Source organism: Nansenia antarctica (genome assembly GCF_963989245.1).
Source record: "Nansenia antarctica genome assembly, chromosome: 6".
Taxonomy (NCBI): domain Eukaryota; kingdom Metazoa; phylum Chordata; class Actinopteri; order Argentiniformes; family Microstomatidae; genus Nansenia; species Nansenia antarctica.
In genome coordinates, this window is record NC_137676.1 from 28,672,482 (window position 1) to 28,692,141 (window position 19,660).

A 19,660-nucleotide genomic window follows, 5' to 3' on the forward strand; every position below is an offset into this window, starting at 1 on the left:
TATTTCAGTCTTCCTTTGTATGCCATTAGGCTATTGTATGGTGTAATCATTCTAAATTGAGGTGTGATAAAGGCGGTCGGGTATATCCCAGCCCTCCTTCAGCCGCATCCTGCCTGATGTGATCGGGGGAATTCGGGGGCGAGCGTTTGCGACCGCGTGTCTATTTCTGATAAAAGACTGTCGATCTCCTTCTCAGTAAACTTTTTCTTCTTTTGTTTGTCTACCATCGTGTGAACTCGTCAAAGGTGCTGCACAACACCTCAATCAAGCCTATGCACTTGGCTTAATTCAGCCGCTATATTTGAGCCGCTATCACAGGGCGTAAATACAAAGCTCATTCACCTGCGTTCAATTTCAAGTATATTTGTTATTTATAGAAGGAAGTATGTATGCAATTTTAAACAAGCACAGCCGGTTTTATAAATAATGCTTACGACCATTTAGAAAAATGTGCTTACGTGCAAGTCAAAGAAGACGTTCAAGAACATTTTTAGAAATGAGGCTCCAGGTCTTAGTAAGAGCTTTGTTTGGACAGCACTATTCACTGAACCTCCTTTATCATGGCATCTCATTCATTGATCACTACTGATTTATCATAGCCGTTTAGCACTCATTTAAAGCTCAAATCGACATACCTTTAGTCACATACAAATGTAATATAACATATCTGAGGTTAATGTTTTTGACTGTTGATTGTTTTTTCGATCCGATTTGTGTATAGCCTAATAATAATAATAATAATAATAATAATAATAACTTGGATTTGTATAGTGCCTTTCATATAACCCAAGGATGCTTTACAATTCTAATGGTCAGACAGACAAAACAGAAAACAAACAAAACAAAACAGAAACAGTGACTAGGGGCCAAAGGCCTTGGTGAACAGATGGGTTTTAAGGGCTGATTTGAAGGAGTCCAGGGTGGGGGTGTTGCGGATCACTATGGGGAGGGAGTTCCAAAGGGTAGGTGCAGCCACGCTGAAGGCTCTGTCCCCAAAGGTCCGTAGGTTGGTGCGGGGGGTGGACAGCAGGCCCATGTCAGTGGGACCGCAGGTTCCGGGAAGGGGTATGTTGGGAGAGGAGGTCAGTTACTGGGGGGCGCAGGCGTGGAGGGATTTGAAGGTGAGGAGGAGGATTTTGTATGTGATGCGGGACTTGACCGGAAGCCAGTGGAGGTGAATGAGGGTGGGGGTGATGTGCTGCCAGGGCTTGGTGTGGGTGAGGACCCTGGCAGCTGAGTAATGCACATACTGGAGCCTGTCCAGGGCTTTGCTGGGAACCCCGAACAGGACTCCATTACAATAGTCCAGACGGGAGGTGACGAAGGCATGGATGAGGGTTTCGGCCACGGAGTCAGTGAGGGAAGGTCGTAATCTGGCGATGTTTCTGAGGTGAAAAAAGGCGGATTTGGTGACAGATTTTATGTGGGACTGGAAGGAGAGGGTGGAGTCCAGGATGACGCCCAGGTTTCGGACTTCGGAGGATGGGGAGATGGAGCAGCCATCGACCTCAAGGGTGAAGTCGCCAACCTTCCGGAGCAGCGCCTTGGGTGCCACAACCATGAGCTCTGTTTTCTTACTGTTGAGTTAGCCTACTCTATCTACTGTGTATTCTAAGAAATAGTGAAATGAAAGTGATTAGCAAAGTTCAAGAGCAAAATGTGTTTATTGTACAGTACCTCATATTTCACTTTTCAATATCTTACACATTGTTTGCAGCCTCACGATTCTCTTTCAAAGAAGTTAGTTTGGTGCATTATGGAAGAAAAGCCCTTCGTACAGTTTTTCCTCAGAAGTCGTTTGTGCTTAAATGTCACACTGCACTTGGGACAGAATCAAGAATCAATCAGCTGGTTTTCATTTTTTGGATGATCTCTCAATCAACTATGCTTCACTGAGCCAAACAATCCACACCATTGACCTAGATCTGGCCTCCCCTTGCTGCTACTGGCCTAGTGTTCTGGGGTGAAGTTACACAGATCTACACTCAGCTTCCCCATCTCAAATCAGAACTTTAAAGGGTCAATCTGGGATTCAAACAACAACAAAGTGATCAACCCCTCACCCCTTTTTTGGGTTGGGGCTGGAAAAATGTAACTCTCTTAAAAGTTCTTAAACTTCTCTTAAAATCCTAGGTAGAGCTAAGGATGCAAGGACTGACCATCGATGAGGTCGAAATGATGACGTTTACACCATGTTTTTGAGTGGAGAAAAACAAAGGCATATTTTAGGTTCCGATGGGGTAAAACAGTTGAACTAAGCCCACGAGACATTTATGAGTAATATTCTTCACGAATCAATGGCTTCAATTCGGCTAGTTATCTTTGCCAGAAATAGCCCCACTATTTTACTGCTATGTCATATCGCTGAATCTACCATTAACATTTAAGGGGGAAATCACAAACTTGACCTTCGTATCTAGGATCAACTTAGTAGCTGCCCTTCTCCGCTATGCACTGCTGGTCCTTTGAGAATGACTACAGTCCCTGGTGGAAGGAACAGGAAGGTCTGGTATGGAGGCCTGTAAGGCCCAATAATCTGGGATGATGACGATGGATAAACATATAACATCTTCTAACCTTAGCTTTGTTACCTAAGAGTTGGAACTAGGAATTAGTTCTCACGATTAATGTGTCAAAACTCTTACAATGTGAATTCCCCTAACAAATAAGACAACTTAATTTGTAACAAAAAAACAAAACAAACAAATAAACAAGAAATGAACAAAAACGTCAGTATCAATACATCCATGTCGTAATGTCCAAAAGAAAAAGACACATATGCCATGAGCTGGGAAACAAAAGTACATTGGTCCACTTAAAATCTACAGTGTACAGAACAATATAATGATGTTTAACTTTCATGATTACATTTGTGGGTCATACTTCACATGATACATTAGCAGCTTGTGTTTTACACAGTATACTATACAGTAGCTAAACGCTCTTTGACTAAGAATATCGTTGTGCTTCAAAAACACATATTGTACAGTATCAGTGTCTATCACATGACAGTATCATATTGTCCATGTCACAGTGTTGCATAACATCCATGTACAGTAGATCATTTTCAACAACAAAAAAGCTCACACTGTTCCCACGTCAGAGATATACAGTACATGTATAATAGACTCTTCTCATTTGGACAGATCTTTGGTAAACATGTAGGTCACTACTCAAATCAATGCGATGGAAATACAGTAAGCTAGACATCAAACAACACCTGTAATGTATCATTATCTCCTTTAAAGTGCTACCAAGCTTAACTTACTGTCAATAAATGATTACTTATCTTTGAGACAGAAGTGAGCAACATGTTTTAGTGTATGGATTTGGCCAGTCTTTCAACATTTCCCTTTTTTTGCTGGTTTAATTAAATGAAACATGTGTAAATTGATTATTTTCTTAAGTGGTTCTCTCTCCCTCGGTTCGTTTCCAGTGTGGAACTCTGTCCTGGTTGTTGTGTTAAATGTGTATATGCATGCTCATATCCCCTATTTGGAATATCAATGATATCCAACATTTATACTTGAATGTATTCCTTTGCCTCCTTTCCTTCCTTTCACACCTACCAGTTAAACCCAGATCTTGGTTTTGTAGCACGGTAACAAACCTCTCTGAAAGGGTGGCGTAGTCTTACTTTTTATTTTTTATTTTTTACTTTTAGCTCAAATCGTTGTTGAACTGAGAATACTGAGGAATCTCCCCAACACTGTGTTTAATGAACAAAGTGTTTACTTCAATGAGTAGAACACATGTGCCTCCCTCAAGCACATCCAACACAAACACTGTTCAACACACTTGCCATAACATCTCTCCTGGTGTGCTGTGTGCCAGTCCCGACACAGAGGGCAGGGTGGACCAGGGGAAGAGCTTTTTTTGGGCTGTGTCATTTTGCCAATTCCTAGCCCCTATTCTCCCATCCTCCCTCCCCTTCCATGCCTTGCTCTCCTTCACAGTATCGATGCCTGTCTTCCTGGCCCTCTGAGGAGGAGGCCTGGGGGTGGGGGAGTAATGTATGCAGTGACACTGAGCGTTGCCCTATCACACTCTTCCTCCCTCCCCCTCCATCAGTCATTCCCTTCTTCCTCGTCAGCTTTACCACCTTTGCTCAGCCGTTGGAAGCAGTGGACGGTGGAGGCCAGGAAGAAGCTGGCGATGATGGCCACCACAGAGACGGAGATACCTGAGAAGATGACGATGAGGAAGTCGGTGAGGCTGAGGGCCCCCCGGCACTCCCTGAAGCTTTCCTCTGAGAGCAGGCTGAGGGACACCAGCTGGCCGTCCAGGGGGAGCGCACACTCCATCCCCTCCATCCCTGGGAGGAGGAAGAAACAGGCTATTAATGATGTCATCGACCAACATGCCAGCCATTCCTTCACCCATGCTGAATCAGTCCCTCGCCTAGCCCCTATTCCCTTTGCACTTGTATAAATATGAGAAGGTTTTTGGAGTGTGCTTTCCCACATTGCACTCTGATTTGATCGGGGGATTTTTTGGGGCCATATGGTCTACTGTATATAGGGGTATGGGTCAGTGTTTTGGGCATTTGGGATCTGATCTTGAGATGATCTTGACTATAAAGCTCCCCATGCAGATGAGGTGATGTCTGCACTACTGTGTATCGGTAGACAAGTACAATGACATTCATTCATATTATAGCCTCAACTTAGTAGGCCTATATATATTTATTATATCAACCCTTATCTATCTAACCCTTGACAAAGAGGTCTTTTGACGTTTCTCTTGAGAAAGAGGTCTTTTGACATCGGACTTGAGAATTAGGTCTTTTGGACTTCATGCATAAATAAAGGTGCATTTACAGCAGGGTATATACAGGAAGCTTGAGGTTAATTTCAATACCTTTCTAACACTTTTTAAAGACTGTGTCAATATTTTTCCAGACCTCACCGCCACTTCGAGCTGTCACCGTTTACATCAGTGACACCTTTAACTTAACAGTTTTAGTTTGCAATAGACTAGACCACTATCATACAACACAATTTCCGGTTCATCTTTGTTTTTTAATAAAACTAATAAATTCACGAACTTTTACTAAAAGTTTTTAGGACTCAAACTCTTTGGACAGAGTCTAATTCTGAAAAATACCTACAAAATTCAAGACCATCAATCAAACCAGACAATCGTGATAAGACTTTTTAATACTTATTAAGGGTCTTGATTTTCCCAAAATTGATTTATCAACTTTTAATACTTTTCAAGACACCACGGATACCCTGTCCAGTCTCATACAGAGCAGAATGCCATCTTGATAACTCACTTAAATCACACCTGAGGACCTTTTTCGCACAGTTCCAGCAGCTATGGTGGAGGCGTAACCAGGCCAATGCAGTACAACTCAGCTCAGTGGTGTCAAAAAGATATAAGTGAAGGGCAAAGTCCACCGTACTGAAGCACAAGACATATTCTTGGTATGCTAATAATTACATACTGTAGTTTAACTGATAGAAGTTGCAGTGAATGCATGCAGTTGAAACTGACATTACACATGGAGATTCACTACACTGTCTGAGTGCTGTGTTGCTCACTACCACAATAGCTGCATGCTAATAGGGTAAATGAATAGTCAGGGTTGTATAGAATACTTAGAAAATATATTCAGAGACATGGCTCAAAATGTATTCAGTGTAAGATTACTTTTTTAGAATACTTTTTCATGTGTACAGAGGAGTATTCAAGAAAACACAACTTTTTTATTGTTCAAAGGAGCATGAACACTGAACAAATATTTCTCAACTTATTTTGATAGGAAATATCCTCAGGGGCCTGCAAATCACATCACTGGCAAATAACATTTTGAACAACGAAATGCATTCGTCATCTAGCCAGATAGTTCAATAGTGCATAGTGCAAAGCTCTAGAGATACATATATATATATACAGATATTATGTACAGTGAGTTATGTACAGACAAGGGCGATATATGTACAGTATTCAGTAGCAATGGTTATCAATACAATATGTACAGTATATGTACAATGTGCAAAAACAGTAGTGGGCAAAAGCTGAGTTGAAGTCCTGAGTGGTATTGGGGGGTGTATGCAATGTTCATCATGTTGGGGGGGAAGGGGGCTGGGTGAGGTGTGCAATGTTCATCATGTTGGGGGGGGAGGGGGCTGGGTGAGGTGTGCAATGTTCATCATGTTGGGGGGGGAGGGGGCTGGGTGAGGTGTGCAATGTTCATCATGTTGGGGGGGGAGGGGGCTGGGTGAGGTGTGCAATGTTCATCATGTTGGGGGGGAGGGGGCTGGGTGAGGTGTGCAATGTTCATCATGTTGGGGGGGGAGGGGGCTGGGTGAGGTGTGCAATGTTCATCATGTTGGGGGGGGAGGGGGCTGGGTGAGGTGTGCAATGTTCATCATGTTGGGGGGGGAGGGGGCTGGGTGAGGTGTGCAATGTTCATCATGTTGGGGGGGGAGGGGGCTGGGTGAGGTGTGCAATGTTCATCATGTTGGGGGGGGAGGGGGCTGGGTGAGGTGTGCAATGTTCATCATGTTGGGGGGGAGGGGGCTGGGTGAGGTGTGCAATGTTCATCATGTTGGGGGGGGAGGGGGCTGGGTGAGGTGTGCAATGTTCATCATGTTGGGGGGGAGGGGGCTGGGTGAGGTGTGCAATGTTCATCATGTTGGGGGGGAGGGGGCTGGGTGAGGTGTGCAATGTTCATCATGTTGGGGGGGGAGGGGGCTGGGTGAGGTGTGCAATGTTCATCATGTTGGGGGGGGAGGGGGCTGGGTGAGGTGTGCAATGTTCATCATGTTGGGGGGGGAGGGGGCTGGGTGAGGTGTGCAATGTTCATCATGTTGGGGGGGGAGGGGGCTGGGTGAGGTGTGCAATGTTCATCATGTTGGGGGGGGAGGGGCTGGGTGAGGTGTGCAATGTTCATCATGTTGGGGGGGGAGGGGGCTGGGTGAGGTGTGCAATGTTCATCATGTTGGGGGGGGAGGGGCTGGGTGAGGTGTGCAATGTTCATCATGTTGGGGGGGGAGGGGGCTGGGTGAGGTGTGCAATGTTCATCATGTTGGGGGGCGGAGGTGTAGTGACAGGAATGGTACTCTAGTGCATATGCTTTGGGGATGTCCAAAAACCCAGGAGTTTTGGCTAGCCATACATGGTTTTCTGGAAAAAATTGTTGGCCTTGACATTCCGTTCACCCCCAGTCTTTTTATTTTGGGTGACCCCAAAGCATTAAGTGAGGTGACTCCACCACTCGCCAATTGGATCCAGACTGCGTTAATGCTAGGACGGAAACTATTGGTTAAAGAGTGGAAGGCCTCATCAGCACCAGCACCGTCTCTGTGGCACATTTCTCTTGGGCAGCTGGCAGCCTTAGAACAATTATCATATAGGCTGCTAGAGAAGGTGGAGGATTACCGCTTGAAATGGGGGCAGTATCACTCATATATTGAGAAATAATGGCAATTCCAGCTAATGTAAATAGCAATATTTTTTTATTTTTTTATTTACTTTCATTTATGTATAAATAGCAATATCCCAAATGTAAAACGTGAAAGTAAACTGCTATAAGTAGGATTGTTATGCTGTAGATTTATATTGCTGTACATCACCTTCATGTTTTGTTGTGTCTATTATTTGTCTTTTTAATTTATTGTCCAACGTCAACTGTTACTTGTGATGTATGTCTGTTCATTGTCTGTTTATTGAAAATAATAAAAACTATAAATCATAAAAAAAAATGTTGGGGGGCGGAGGGGGCTGGGTGAGGTGTGCAATGTTCATCATGTTGGGGGGCGGAGGGGGCTGGGTGAGGTGTGCAATGTTCTTCCTGTTGGGAGGTGGAGGGGGCTGGGTGAGGTGTGCAAAGTTCTTCCTGTTGGGAGGTGGAGGGGGCTGGGGGGGCTAGAGGGCAAGGCTACTGCGGAAGCTTGAGTTCAGCAGCTTGACAGCTGTAGGGGAGAAGCTGTTTGCAAGCCTGCTGGTGCGGGAGCCTAGACTACTGTACCACCTCCCATGTGGGAGGAGCCTAGACTACTGTCCAGCCTCCCATGTGGGAGGAGCCTAGACTACTGTACCGCCTCCCATGTGGGAGGAGGGCAAACAGTTGTGACTAAGGTGAGAGTTGTCTTCAATGATGCCTCGCGCCCTCCGCAGACAACGCATCTCCTGGAGGTCTGCTATGGCAGGGAGCTGGGCATTGGTGATGTACTGGGCAGTTTTCACCACCCGTTGCAGGGCCTTCCGGTCAGAGACAGAGCAGCTGCAATAGAGATATATTATATAGACCGTTGGTCAGGATGCTCTCAATGGTGCACCGGTAGAAATTGACCAGAATTCAAATCAAATAGATGGTCCTGGTGCAGTGGAGGTGGCTCCAAAATATTTCAACGCCCCTGAAAAGATTATACATTAGATTATTATTTATTCATTTATAAATATAGAATGGAAAACATTACATTGATATGTTATATGTGTCTTCCAGGCCTATATATTAATCACACAACAAATGCAATTTTATCCAAATATGTCCAATATGTCCAAATATGATCTACAAAAATACAATTTAACATAGCTAGAAAGCAAATAGTTAACTAGAAACGATTTGGCGCAATTTGGATATTTAATTTGTTATGTTTTAAATTAATAAATCAAAACACAAATGAAATGTTGCAAGAAAACATTAGCTAGTTAGCTGGGTAGCTAGTTAACAAGCAAAACTAGCTTTTATACATTATAAATTATGCTTACAAACCTACTCATGTTAGCTAGCAAGCAAATAGCAAGAAATCAAGCTTGTTCTTTCAGTTCAAATTTAATCCATTCTTTACTTTCTAGCAGCTTGCCAGGTTAAGCTTAACTGTGGCTATGTTCTGTTTAGTTCAAAAACACAACATTTATGTTGCAAGAAAGACTGTCAGATTCATCAGATTCATACACATACCTTTGTCCTGTGTTCTTTTTTCCATCTCCATCTTCCATCTTCCGCCCTTGACCACCAGTCTTAATTTTCTTTTAAGCCCAGTTCAGATCTAGGATCCACAACGCAACGCAGCTCGAGTTGCAGTGGTCCGAATTACCCTGCGACGGCCCTGCGACGGCAGCTGCAAGGCGTCACCAGCGATTTGTCTTGTCAAGTCTCAGCAGACCGTCCAGATTCTTTGGAAAGTTTGCTGAGTTTTTTTTTCTGCAACACTTTTATTTCTGCAACACTAAAACGGACTGGTTAGGAGCCATTTGTGTATCGTTACTCTAACTCACAATAACTTGCTAATGGAGATGATTAAATTATTGTCGCACTAACCAGCAGACTCACTGCTAATAATAATTTTGACAACCTCTTGGTACTCTAGAAAGCACATGCTTGTAGTTACAACAGGGAACATTTTACAGGGGAGTAAGATTTTGACAGCCTCACATTCATGCTGCCAAAATTCACCCTCCTCCCCCATCTATTGTTGCAAAGTCTGAGACACTCCAAATGTATTGTGGTTAGATCTTTAGGTCACTGGATGGTACCATAGAAAGCACATGCTTGTAGTTACAACAGGCGACATTTCATGCTGCCAAGATTGTAAGCTTTCAAATGATGTGTCATACATTGAAATACATTGAAAATAGTTGAAGAAGATATGCTTATTTGAATGTTGGTACACCTCAAACTAAATAGCGGAGAAACTCTGAATCAAAAGACACGCAAAACAGTTGCTAATAGCTATCAGCTAAGAAGAAACATCGCTATGAACATCTAACTGCATGTTTAGCACATCACAACATGCTAATAGAACATCAACATGCTAAAAACACTACTACTACAAAAAAACTACACATAATTAGATGATCACACAGTTCTTGCTTTTGATCACGTCCTAAAATGTACATACAAGCCATGTATCACTTACCCAGAATCCAATTCACAAATTATAAGTATTTAGTGATCCTCAAACTGTTGTTTGTTATATCAAGTAATATGATGATATAGTCGTAATATGCAAAAACGGAAGCTTTTTGGTCATTTGCACGATTTGAGAATTGCCGACATCTGGACCTTTTCACCAGACCGTGTCACATATAGTTTGCCTTGTCTCTCTCGAAAGACTCAATGTTTGGCTTGTTTCACTTTACTTACAGTAAATGGTGCTGGTAGCACACACCACAGGTTGAAAGCTGACGTTTCTCAGCCTGCAGCCATCCTGTCAGCGTCAACCTCTCTGTGTGGAAACACCACGGTGCCGTCCGGCGGACGCACATCACACACATAAATGGTAAATGGACTGCACTTATATAGCTCCTTTTTTGCTGCTCCAAAGCTGCTCCAAAGCGCTTTACAACAGCCTCTCATTCACCCATTCACCCATTCACACACACATTCACACACCAATGGCGGCAAGCTGCCATGCAAGGCACTGGCCCGCTCACTGGGAGCAATTTTGGGGTTCAGTGTCTTGCCCAAGGACACTTCGACATGTGGCCAGCCGGGGCTTGAACCGCTGATCTGAAAAACACATGTTTTTCTTTGTCAGCTGAGCAGCTACTGTGCAGTGCAGAGTAGCAGCAATGTTGTGAGATGGATTTTAGTTGCCAAAATGATAACTTAAGTATTCTAAAAGTATACATTTGATTATTTATTAAATGTGTTGTACCGGATTACTCAATACTTAAGAATGTACAGTATTCTGATGTATTCACTCCTAGCAAACTAGTATGCCTCTCTAATGTTCTACCTTTTGAACATGTTTTCTTGGTTTGGCCTTTACCTGATTAATCACTACACCAAAGGTCAGAGTCAAACCAGGAACTATTTAATTTTTTTGAAGAAGTGGAACATCCCTTTAATCAACCAACCAGTGTGAAGAAGCTGCCAGTGTGACCAGATGACACATCCCCCCTGGCCAACACCAAATGACATATCCCCCCTGGCCAACACCAGTAAATGAATGTTCACTTCTTATTAGCACATCTGTTTGTGACGAAAGATGAAATCATGAGAAACACTTAAAGGATTAGTATTTTGTTGTGCTGTAGTCTTAACATGGACCCTTCTGTCCACTTAACAAGAGAGATTAACACTAGAACAACCGTGACTTTTTTACCTACTAAAAAAACCCCTCTTTACAATGCTCAAGCTGCTATTTACACACAACGACCACTAGTTGGCTGCTTGTAAATTAGCCTGCTTCCTACACATAAAAACAGCAAAATAGCTTTATATTAGCTTATCCTGATGTGATTTTGAAAATGTAAAGATACTGGGTGGTAGAACGCACATATCTAGGAAAAGTCATGAAAGGAGGGTCCTGAAATTTGATCGAGTGGAAAGATGTAACATTTTTCTTTACTCACAGGTTCTTCTTTTTTCTTTACTGACTCATCATGGCTGTTCTAGAGGTACTTAAAGAAGAGGTACAATACCATATACATACTCTATGTCTTATTACAATAAAATAAAAGAACAATACCTGACATTAACTACCATACTATAATAATAAAGGAAACAATTAGTTGTTGTTTTTTTTTACCAGTATTTGCTATTTGGTGAATAAAATCTGAAAAGCAAACATCTTCCTTGACAGTAAAGGCAGTCTGGGGAGCTTCTATTTTGCCCTGCCTGCATTTGTAGCATTGCTGTGGCCAGCAGTCAGTAGACATCATTATCAAGTGTGGGTGACTTGTGCGTCCGTGCATGTGTGTGTGTGTGTGTGTGTGTGTGTGTGTGTGTGTGTGTGTGTGTGTGTGTGTGTGTGTGTGTGCGTGCGTGCGTGATGCGTGCATCCGTGCGTGTGTGTGTGTTTACGTGCGTGCGTGATGTGTGCGTGTGTGTGTGTGTGTGTGTGTTTACGTGCGTCTGTGATGCATACGTCCGTGCATGTGTGTGTGTGTGTTAACGTGCATCTGTGATGCGTCCGTCCGTGTGTGTGTGTGTGTTTAGCGGAGAGTCCCAGTGAGACCAGAAGGAGTTTTCCACATGCAGAGGGACTCGGTGACCTCATCGCTCGGTGATATTCCAGTCACATGGTCTTCCTCGTCGCACGAGAAGCTCAGAAAGACACACACACACACACACACACACACACACACACACTCTCTCTCTCTCTCTTTCTCTCTTTCTCTCTATCTGCCTGCCACAACCATCGTGAAATGGTAGGAAGGGACCCAGAACACAACATGGAGGGAGGAACAATAGTCTGCAGGGGTTTGGGTGACGGGGATGATGCTGTGGGTCCATGGTCTAATGTCGCGTACACACAGTCAAGACAATCACTGCAAAATGTCTGACAATATTGCTGCATATGATATCAGTGGACGGTCATGACATCATTTATTCAATTTATAGTTTGAAACAATGAATACTACTGTATGTGTGTGTGCACACACGATGGTACCGGTGGTCAGAGAACCCGTTTACTGTATATCTTGCACTACTGTCACATGCGTGTGATTGTATCGTACATGATCTGTAAGTGATTGCATCTGGCAACCTAACCTAGCATTAAACTGTGTCCTACGCCTGGCTACCGTGTGCATCGCGATCGGATTTGGGTTTCGATGTCTTATTTCCTTCACGTGGCTCGCTGTGGATGGTGCCATTCGAATGAAGTGGAACACAATGTGGTTCACGTCCTCTGTGTCCTGCTGTGTGCATTAAGACGTCCGCAGTGCGGCTCTGATGCCAACTCTTCCAACTTCCTCAGGTGGTGTTTTTACAATTCGCAGATCACAATACGCCTTTTTTTTTTCATTTCCATGCGCCAACCTAGATACAGAAGCCGCGTTAATGCAAGGTGTAAATGGGGTCAGCTCCTGTGTGCATGTTGGTGTCAGCATTTGTATAGAGTATGTTTAACTGTGAGGAAAGTCTAGACACAGTGTCAGGGCCGTGCTGTCATCGGTATCAAATGAAGTGTACAAGTTAATTATAGATGCCGGGCGTTCATCCTTGACCCAACAGCACTAGAAAGAGCAGGGGTATTGTGTTTAAACAGGTTACCTCTTTGAATGATTCACTGCTGTTTACCTAAATCACCAATAGAATATCCTCAACCACCTCAATTGAACTGAGCATGAACCAAATATGTTGGCCTTTTTGACTCTATTTTGGTTCAAGTTCAAGACTCTACTTTGGTTCAAGTTCAAGGTGGGTTATTGATACCTACAGTAAGTGACAGTCAACACAAACTGAAACCCATGGGCATATCAAAAGACCTATCATCAATACACATGTCAAATAACAACAGACCTTACTAACACAATCAACAATCACAATTCCCTTGCTAATGAATCATGGATTTAGTATATTTTTATTCACCTTATAGGACCTTGTTCTTAAGGACCTTGACAACACATTTTAGACAACATGTTTTAGGTATCAGAAATATGTCATTGTCATTCATGGTCTGCCAGAGCCCTCCTCCTAAAGTGCTAAAGCCCTGGGCCTAGGGCTCTGCTTCATCTAAACCAGTTGCCCTGTATTGTGTTGCCCTGTAGGGCTCTGCTTAAAACCTGTTGCCATGTATTGTGGAGGAGTGAAATAACAACAACAACAACAACAACAACAACAACAACAACAACAACAACAAGACATTCTTACAGCACATAGAGAAATTCAACTTGGTAACACTTTACTTCAAGGCCCGGCACAGTCAAAATTATGATTTCCATTTAATTATTAATTTTGAGATCAGCAGAGCTTAAGTAGTTTTCCGTGAGTGTGTGTATATAAAGGTGCAGTGTTCTCTCCACTCCAATTTTTTGAGGGTGGGATTATCAGTGGACCATGTGTGGGAACACAGACCAACTCAATCAAATAAACCAGGAATATTTGTTGACATTTAAAGGGGCAATCTGGGATTGGTGCATAAATTATTATTTATTTATTTTTACAGTTTTTTTCTTTAAAACGAATGATATATAGCCATTGTTTCTTAAAGAATATAACTTATGAATGCCTCATCTTCTTAGTTTAACTGTCTTACCCTATCAGAACCCAAAATATATGTTTGTTTTACTCCATTGTTTGTAAACATTTTTAGCTTCAAAACATGGTTAAAACTATCACTTTGATCTGATGGGAGGTCAGTCCTTGTATCCATAGCTCCATCTAATGACCCTGAGAGTGGTTACATAACTCCAGCCCTATCCCTCAGGTGTTTAAAAAGTGACAGGGAGACTTTTTTATTGTTTGAATTCCAGATTGCCCCTTTTACTTCCCTCCCTTTGAGCTAATAGTGCACACACACAGGGACAGCTTTAGCATCCAGGTTTATGTTATGGTAAAACGCAGCAAGGCAGTTCAGAATGCAAAAAGAAAAGAAAATGATTCTCTGTAGCTGAAGTTATCTTGTTGTTTGAGATAGCTGTTGTCTTTTGCAAGCAAGAGTTTGCAAGAAAAACAATTAACTTTATTTTTAAGAATACGTTATTTTCAACTTATTCGTTGGTGACATGGAAAAATAAAGATAAAAAAACATCACCCACCAACATGGTGGATCTGATCTAAAATTCATATAAGTATAAAAATAGTGAACCCTCCTATCCCTGTTGAAATCATATACCCTTGAGTTTCTTTTTGTTTCATATTATAAACATGCTATCCTGCTCGTGTAGCAAGGGAAGAGTGAGGTTTCAGACGTATGTCCAGTAGGAAGTAGTATTGGAATACAATTTCAGCTGAAATAACGATATGGAGTGTTTTTCACTCAATTCCAATGAAGTTTAGAGGCGTGTGCCTTCTAAATTCTATGTTATGGTTTCTTCTTTATTATTTGTAGAGTTTCTGTCTTTATTTATTTGACAAAGAATCCAGATATATCAGCGGCCATTTAAAAAACAAGTATGAATATGCTGCCTCTGTGTACAGGCCTTGACCGCTGTGTAAGAAGCCTAGAGGTCCCGTGAGGAGGTTAAAGGTTAAAGTATTATCATGGAGTTGTGCACACCGTCTCAGCTCAGGACCTGGCACACCAAGAGCACCATCAGCTAGATGCAACGTGACGTGTTTGCTCTGTAGTATGATGAGACTGCATTACATGTATTACATATGTCACATTTGTCATATCTAATGTATATTCACCCACTGTGCACAGTGACCTGGCTGAGCTGTCAATATGGAGGATTTAGGGCAGCGTCACATGGTCTGTACTCGAGCTCAAGAGGCCCCATAGAAACGCTCATTGTCAATATATTATACTCTTATATATACTATTAAAATATATAATATTTCATACTCAATATTACTCAATAACGTGTTGGCCAGCAGTGTGTACGGGTCCTTCATTTGTTTGATTCACAACCTTCACACAATCACACACTCCATCAAGGCATATGCTTCATTAATCATTCAGACACAGTCACATGTGCTGGGCATATGGTCGAGATTCTACACCAGACAACCACCGTCCTGTTGGCCTCCTTCTCCACGAGACAGACATGACACTGTGTCAGATGTCCTAGAGTGGTTGTTCCAATGCCAACACTAGAGTGGACTCAGCCATGTGCGCTTATGCAGGATGATGAAATTAGGTCTATAAGTAGACAGCTGACAACAAAGAGAGAGAACTGGTTTGACATACTGGTAGTACATAGGCAGAGCAAAGATATTTGATGATATACTACCCGTTAATACATACGTGTGTTTCTTTTTTTGTTTGTTGGTCTTTTAGTGCACTTTTATAAATGATACCTTAGCTGGTGAGTTTGAACCCGAGACCAGTCAGATGCTAGGATTAACACAATTAAGTGGTTTTCTAGGTCCTAGCATGGCCAAACATTGCAGATACCACGCTTTTATACCACGCTTTTAAGCAGCTTAGCTTACCCGTTGGAAGCTTTTGCCGGTTCTCTGTTAGCCACACAAAGAGTTTGGCAAAGTGACAGTTGCACACCCAGGGGTTTCCCTCCAGACGCAGCAGCCTCAGGGAGGGCAGGTTCTCCAGCACCGCCACGTCCAGCCCTGCCAGGCCATTTCTCTCCATCTCCAGCTCCCTCAGGGAGCTCAGGCCCTGGAAGGCGTCCAGGCCCACCAGAGTCAGGTAAGGGTTGTTCCCCAGACGCAGTTTGATCAGGCTCCGGGACTCCCCGAAGGTCCCAGAGGGGATCTCCGTCAGGTTGTTGCTGCCCAGGTCCAGGAAGACGAGCCTGGAGGAGGTGCTGAGGGTGCCGGGCTCCAGCCTGGACAGGCTATTGTTCCGCAGGTCCAGGTAGACCAGGTCGCTGTAGAGAACCAGGAAGTCGGAGGGGATCCTGGGAATCCAGTTGTCGGAGAGCAGGAGCCGCCGCACGTCCAGAGGGATGGAGTCCGGGAGGCGGGTGAGACCTTGGCCTTGGCAGTCCACGGTGTGGTGGTCCGGACACAGGCAGCTGGACGGGCAGTTGTGGCCCCGCGTGGTGAGCAAGGTGGAGGAGAGCAAGGCAAGGAAAGGCTGGAGCCAGTTAATGCATGGTAACATTGTCAAGGGGGTGGGAGGTGAAAGGGAGAGTGGGGGGTGCGTGGGTTAGGCAGAGGAGAAGAGAAGGGTGAGGTTGGAAAGGTTGGTGGTGGAGGAGAGGGGCACAGGGAGGTCAGGATCAGAGCAGGTGGTGGGAGATCAAGGAAGGGGAAGGGGAAGGTAAGGAAAGAAAGAAAGAAAGGGAGTCAACGTCCTGGGGCTGGCATCTTTCTTCCTCTTGGAGTGGAATCTACACAGGGCCGGCCATCGAGCGGCGACAGACACACGGAGCTGCGTTTTCCAGGAGATCATGTAGCAAGAGGTCCAGATAGAATAGCAGCCTGCTGGCTTTGAGGGAATAAGGGGAGGAGTAACACAGAGGGAGAGAGAGAGAGAGAGAGAGGGTGAGAGTGAGTGAGTGAGTGAGTGAGTGAGTGAGTGAGTGAGTGAGTGAGATAGCGGGAGGGAGGGGAGAGGATTAACACAGAGGTAAATAGAAACTAGCGAACCGGAGACAGAGAGAGGCGGGGGGGTGAGGTAGGGTGGGGGGAGCGCAAAGAGAGGTATGGGGACGCCAGTAAGGGGGCGGAGGCTAGCAGGGTCAAGCCTCTGTGGCTCATTAACCCCATGTTAGACAGTTAATGAGGGAGGTGACAAACGCTCAGCGTGACCCAGAAGAATACCCTCTCTTGAGGCTCCAGCTACGGTCGCAAAGGCAGTAAATGCTGGAAGCACGGATGTTTGTATCCTTGTGCTTCTCCTTCCAGAGCCAAAGAGCTCACAGTGAAATGCTGCCTCACTGGGCAAAAACACACAGCAGACTCCAACTCACATGTTATGATGTCACACGATTCCGGGAGATAAACCCTCAGTCCTCTTGATCTGGTGATCGTGCTGCTTGGGAAATCACGTCCGTCTCCCCATCTCTTCTGCTCTCTCTCTCTCTCCCTCTCTCTCTCTCTGCCTTGATTTTCTCGGCAGATGGGGGGGTGGGGGGGTGTGGATAGGCAAACCTATCCCAGCTCCGTTGCCATGACGACAGGCTCTAAACATCCACCGTGAAAGTGATGCCGCCTGGACATGAGACGAATATCCCCAAAGTGTCATATTGAGGAAAGCCACGGGGTGACAGCTTGCCTTGCGGAGCGACGATTCAATTCAAAGCAACAGGCTCAGTGACTGTCTCATTTAAACACAGGACAGTCTTTGTGCATTGTCAGAATTGTGTATCTTCTATGTAGTACTTACAAGGGTGCAAATCCCAATTTAAGGCAATGACTTCTTTAATTTTTCAAATGAAATAAAAAAAAGAATTGCATGCATGCGTGCGTGCGTGCTATTTCTCTTTCAGGAAGTCATCCAATACATACTGAACATTTCCAGGGTTTTGTCTTTCAGATTCAGATTCAGATAAAGTTTATTGCCATTATGCATACACATATAGGAATTTGCTTTGTAAGTGCGTTTATACTTTTTTTCACGTGTATACATGAATACAAAAACAAAAACTAATTGTGTAAGGCCAAACTGCAAGAATGTGTGTGAACTGTATACTATACTGTATGTAGGTTAAACAAACAGCAATTATTCTCTGTGAACAGTGATGCCATGCCAGCTGTTGTTGTTTTCTTGTTGTACACCTCAGTACGCTACACTGGTCAGATATGATGCCCAGTCATGTACATCGTCATGGAAACTGCATGCTATGGATTATAAGAGCTTGACGGTTCCATCAAATGTGTTCCAATGAAATCACCAATGAAATCACCGAAGCTTTGATAGACACAGCAGCATTGACCTATGGAAATGAATAACTAAACATGAGTGCGGACATGTTTGAAAATCTTCTGAGAAGCCACTGATATGTAAAAAAAAGTATCAATACTTTCAGTTTGATCCCGATATTGGCAGTACACTAAGATTGCATTTCCAGATGATAGCTTAGCTCTCAGGGGACTGGTGGTGAGAATGAAGGCAAGCTAGAGTGGAACTGTGGTGCATTAGACACATTTTAACACATTAGAGAAATGTTTCATCCAAATGTTTTTGAATCTGTACCTATTCAAATGAACTGCAAATCAATGAATAGCATAATGGAACTTCAAACCTTCTATGTTTAGTCATCACAACAACTCACATCCTGCCGTGGCTAATTGGGACCACTGAGCTCACAGTGTGGCAATTAATAATAATAGTAATAATAGTAATTGGCTCCAATATGGAAATGTGAATGTCATTAGATAATCGATGAGTCAGAGTTAGGGACCTTTCCTATTGGGATGTCTGGACCTTTCCTATTGGGATGTCTGACTGTGAGAAGAGGAAGACAACTGGTTTAATCCCACCATGCAGATCTGCTACACATTTAAATAAATGATAAATGTCACCTGGCTGCCTGTGGTTTGGCATTGTGGGTGTATGGACAGCTGCTTCTAGGCTGGTGGAAAGACTCACACCACAAACGCCACTTCACTTTCACAAAGATTAGATTTAGATTAGATTCAACTTTATTGTCATTGCAGAGTACAAGTACCAGACAACAAAATGCAGTTTAGCATCTAACCAGAAGTGCAAACGGTGATATAAAAACATGATAGTGATAGTGATAGGTACAGTATGGCAAGTATTGTAGTTAGAGGTATATACAGGAGAGGATAGTAGTAAGCTATGTACAGTTAAGGTAGCTATGAACAGTTAAGGTAGATATGTACAGTTAAGGTAGATATGTACAGTTAAGGTAGCTATGAACAGGTAGATATGTACAGTTAAGGTAGCTATGTACAGTATGGTAGATATGTACAGTTAAGGTAGCTATGTACAGTATGGTAGGTACAGATGGATAAATAGAGGCTATATCAAAAGAGGTATGTGCAATGTACAAAAATATGGTATGTGCAAAAGTAGTATTTGTAAACAGCAATAGTGTAAAGTGTAATTGAGTGTTCTATTGGCTATTGGTTGTCCACAGTGACCGGGGGGGGGGGGGGGGGGATACTGAGAGGCCATCCTTATTTTTCAGATTGAACTCCGGGTGTCCCAAACATCCAAGACAGTGGAACGCAGCTGTCACTTCTTTCGTTTGGCACATTGTTGGCAGGTGTTCCTCTGCGTGTTGGCGCCAGTCAAGGACAGGTATATAGCGAGCTGCCGTGGTTCTTCTTCAAAGGGAGAACGAGAGGAAGGAAACCTGAGATAACCTCCTTGTTGATTGTGTGTGTGTGTGTGTGTGTGTGTGTGTGTGTCAGTATATGTGTGTGTTTGAGTGT

At 43.6% G+C, this 19,660-nt stretch overlaps 1 protein-coding gene across 1 annotated transcript; it reads right to left on the minus strand.

Annotated features, from left to right (window-relative positions):
- Window positions 1-4,041: 4,041 nt before the first annotated feature.
- Window positions 4,042-16,645, minus strand: lrrc38a (leucine rich repeat containing 38a). The gene is made up of 2 exons (XM_080533601.1): window positions 15,785-16,645; window positions 4,042-4,315 (listed from the first exon to the last, which is right to left on the minus strand). Exons 1-2 carry the CDS (start codon window positions 16,413-16,415, stop codon window positions 4,068-4,070), a joined length of 879 nt encoding a protein of 292 aa, XP_080389727.1. The 5' UTR covers window positions 16,416-16,645; the 3' UTR covers window positions 4,042-4,067.
- Window positions 16,646-19,660: the final 3,015 nt, after the last annotated feature.

Bases quoted from the DNA above. Each gene is read 5' to 3' on its own strand.
- lrrc38a (XM_080533601.1), bottom strand. From the start codon at position 16,415: ATGTTACCATGCATTAACTGGCTCCAGCCTTTCCTTGCCTTGCTCTCC. The intron at 4,316-15,784 runs GTAAGCTAAGCT...TCCTCCTCCCAG, and splicing joins CCGGCAAAAGCTTCCAACGG to GGATGGAGGGGATGGAGTGT.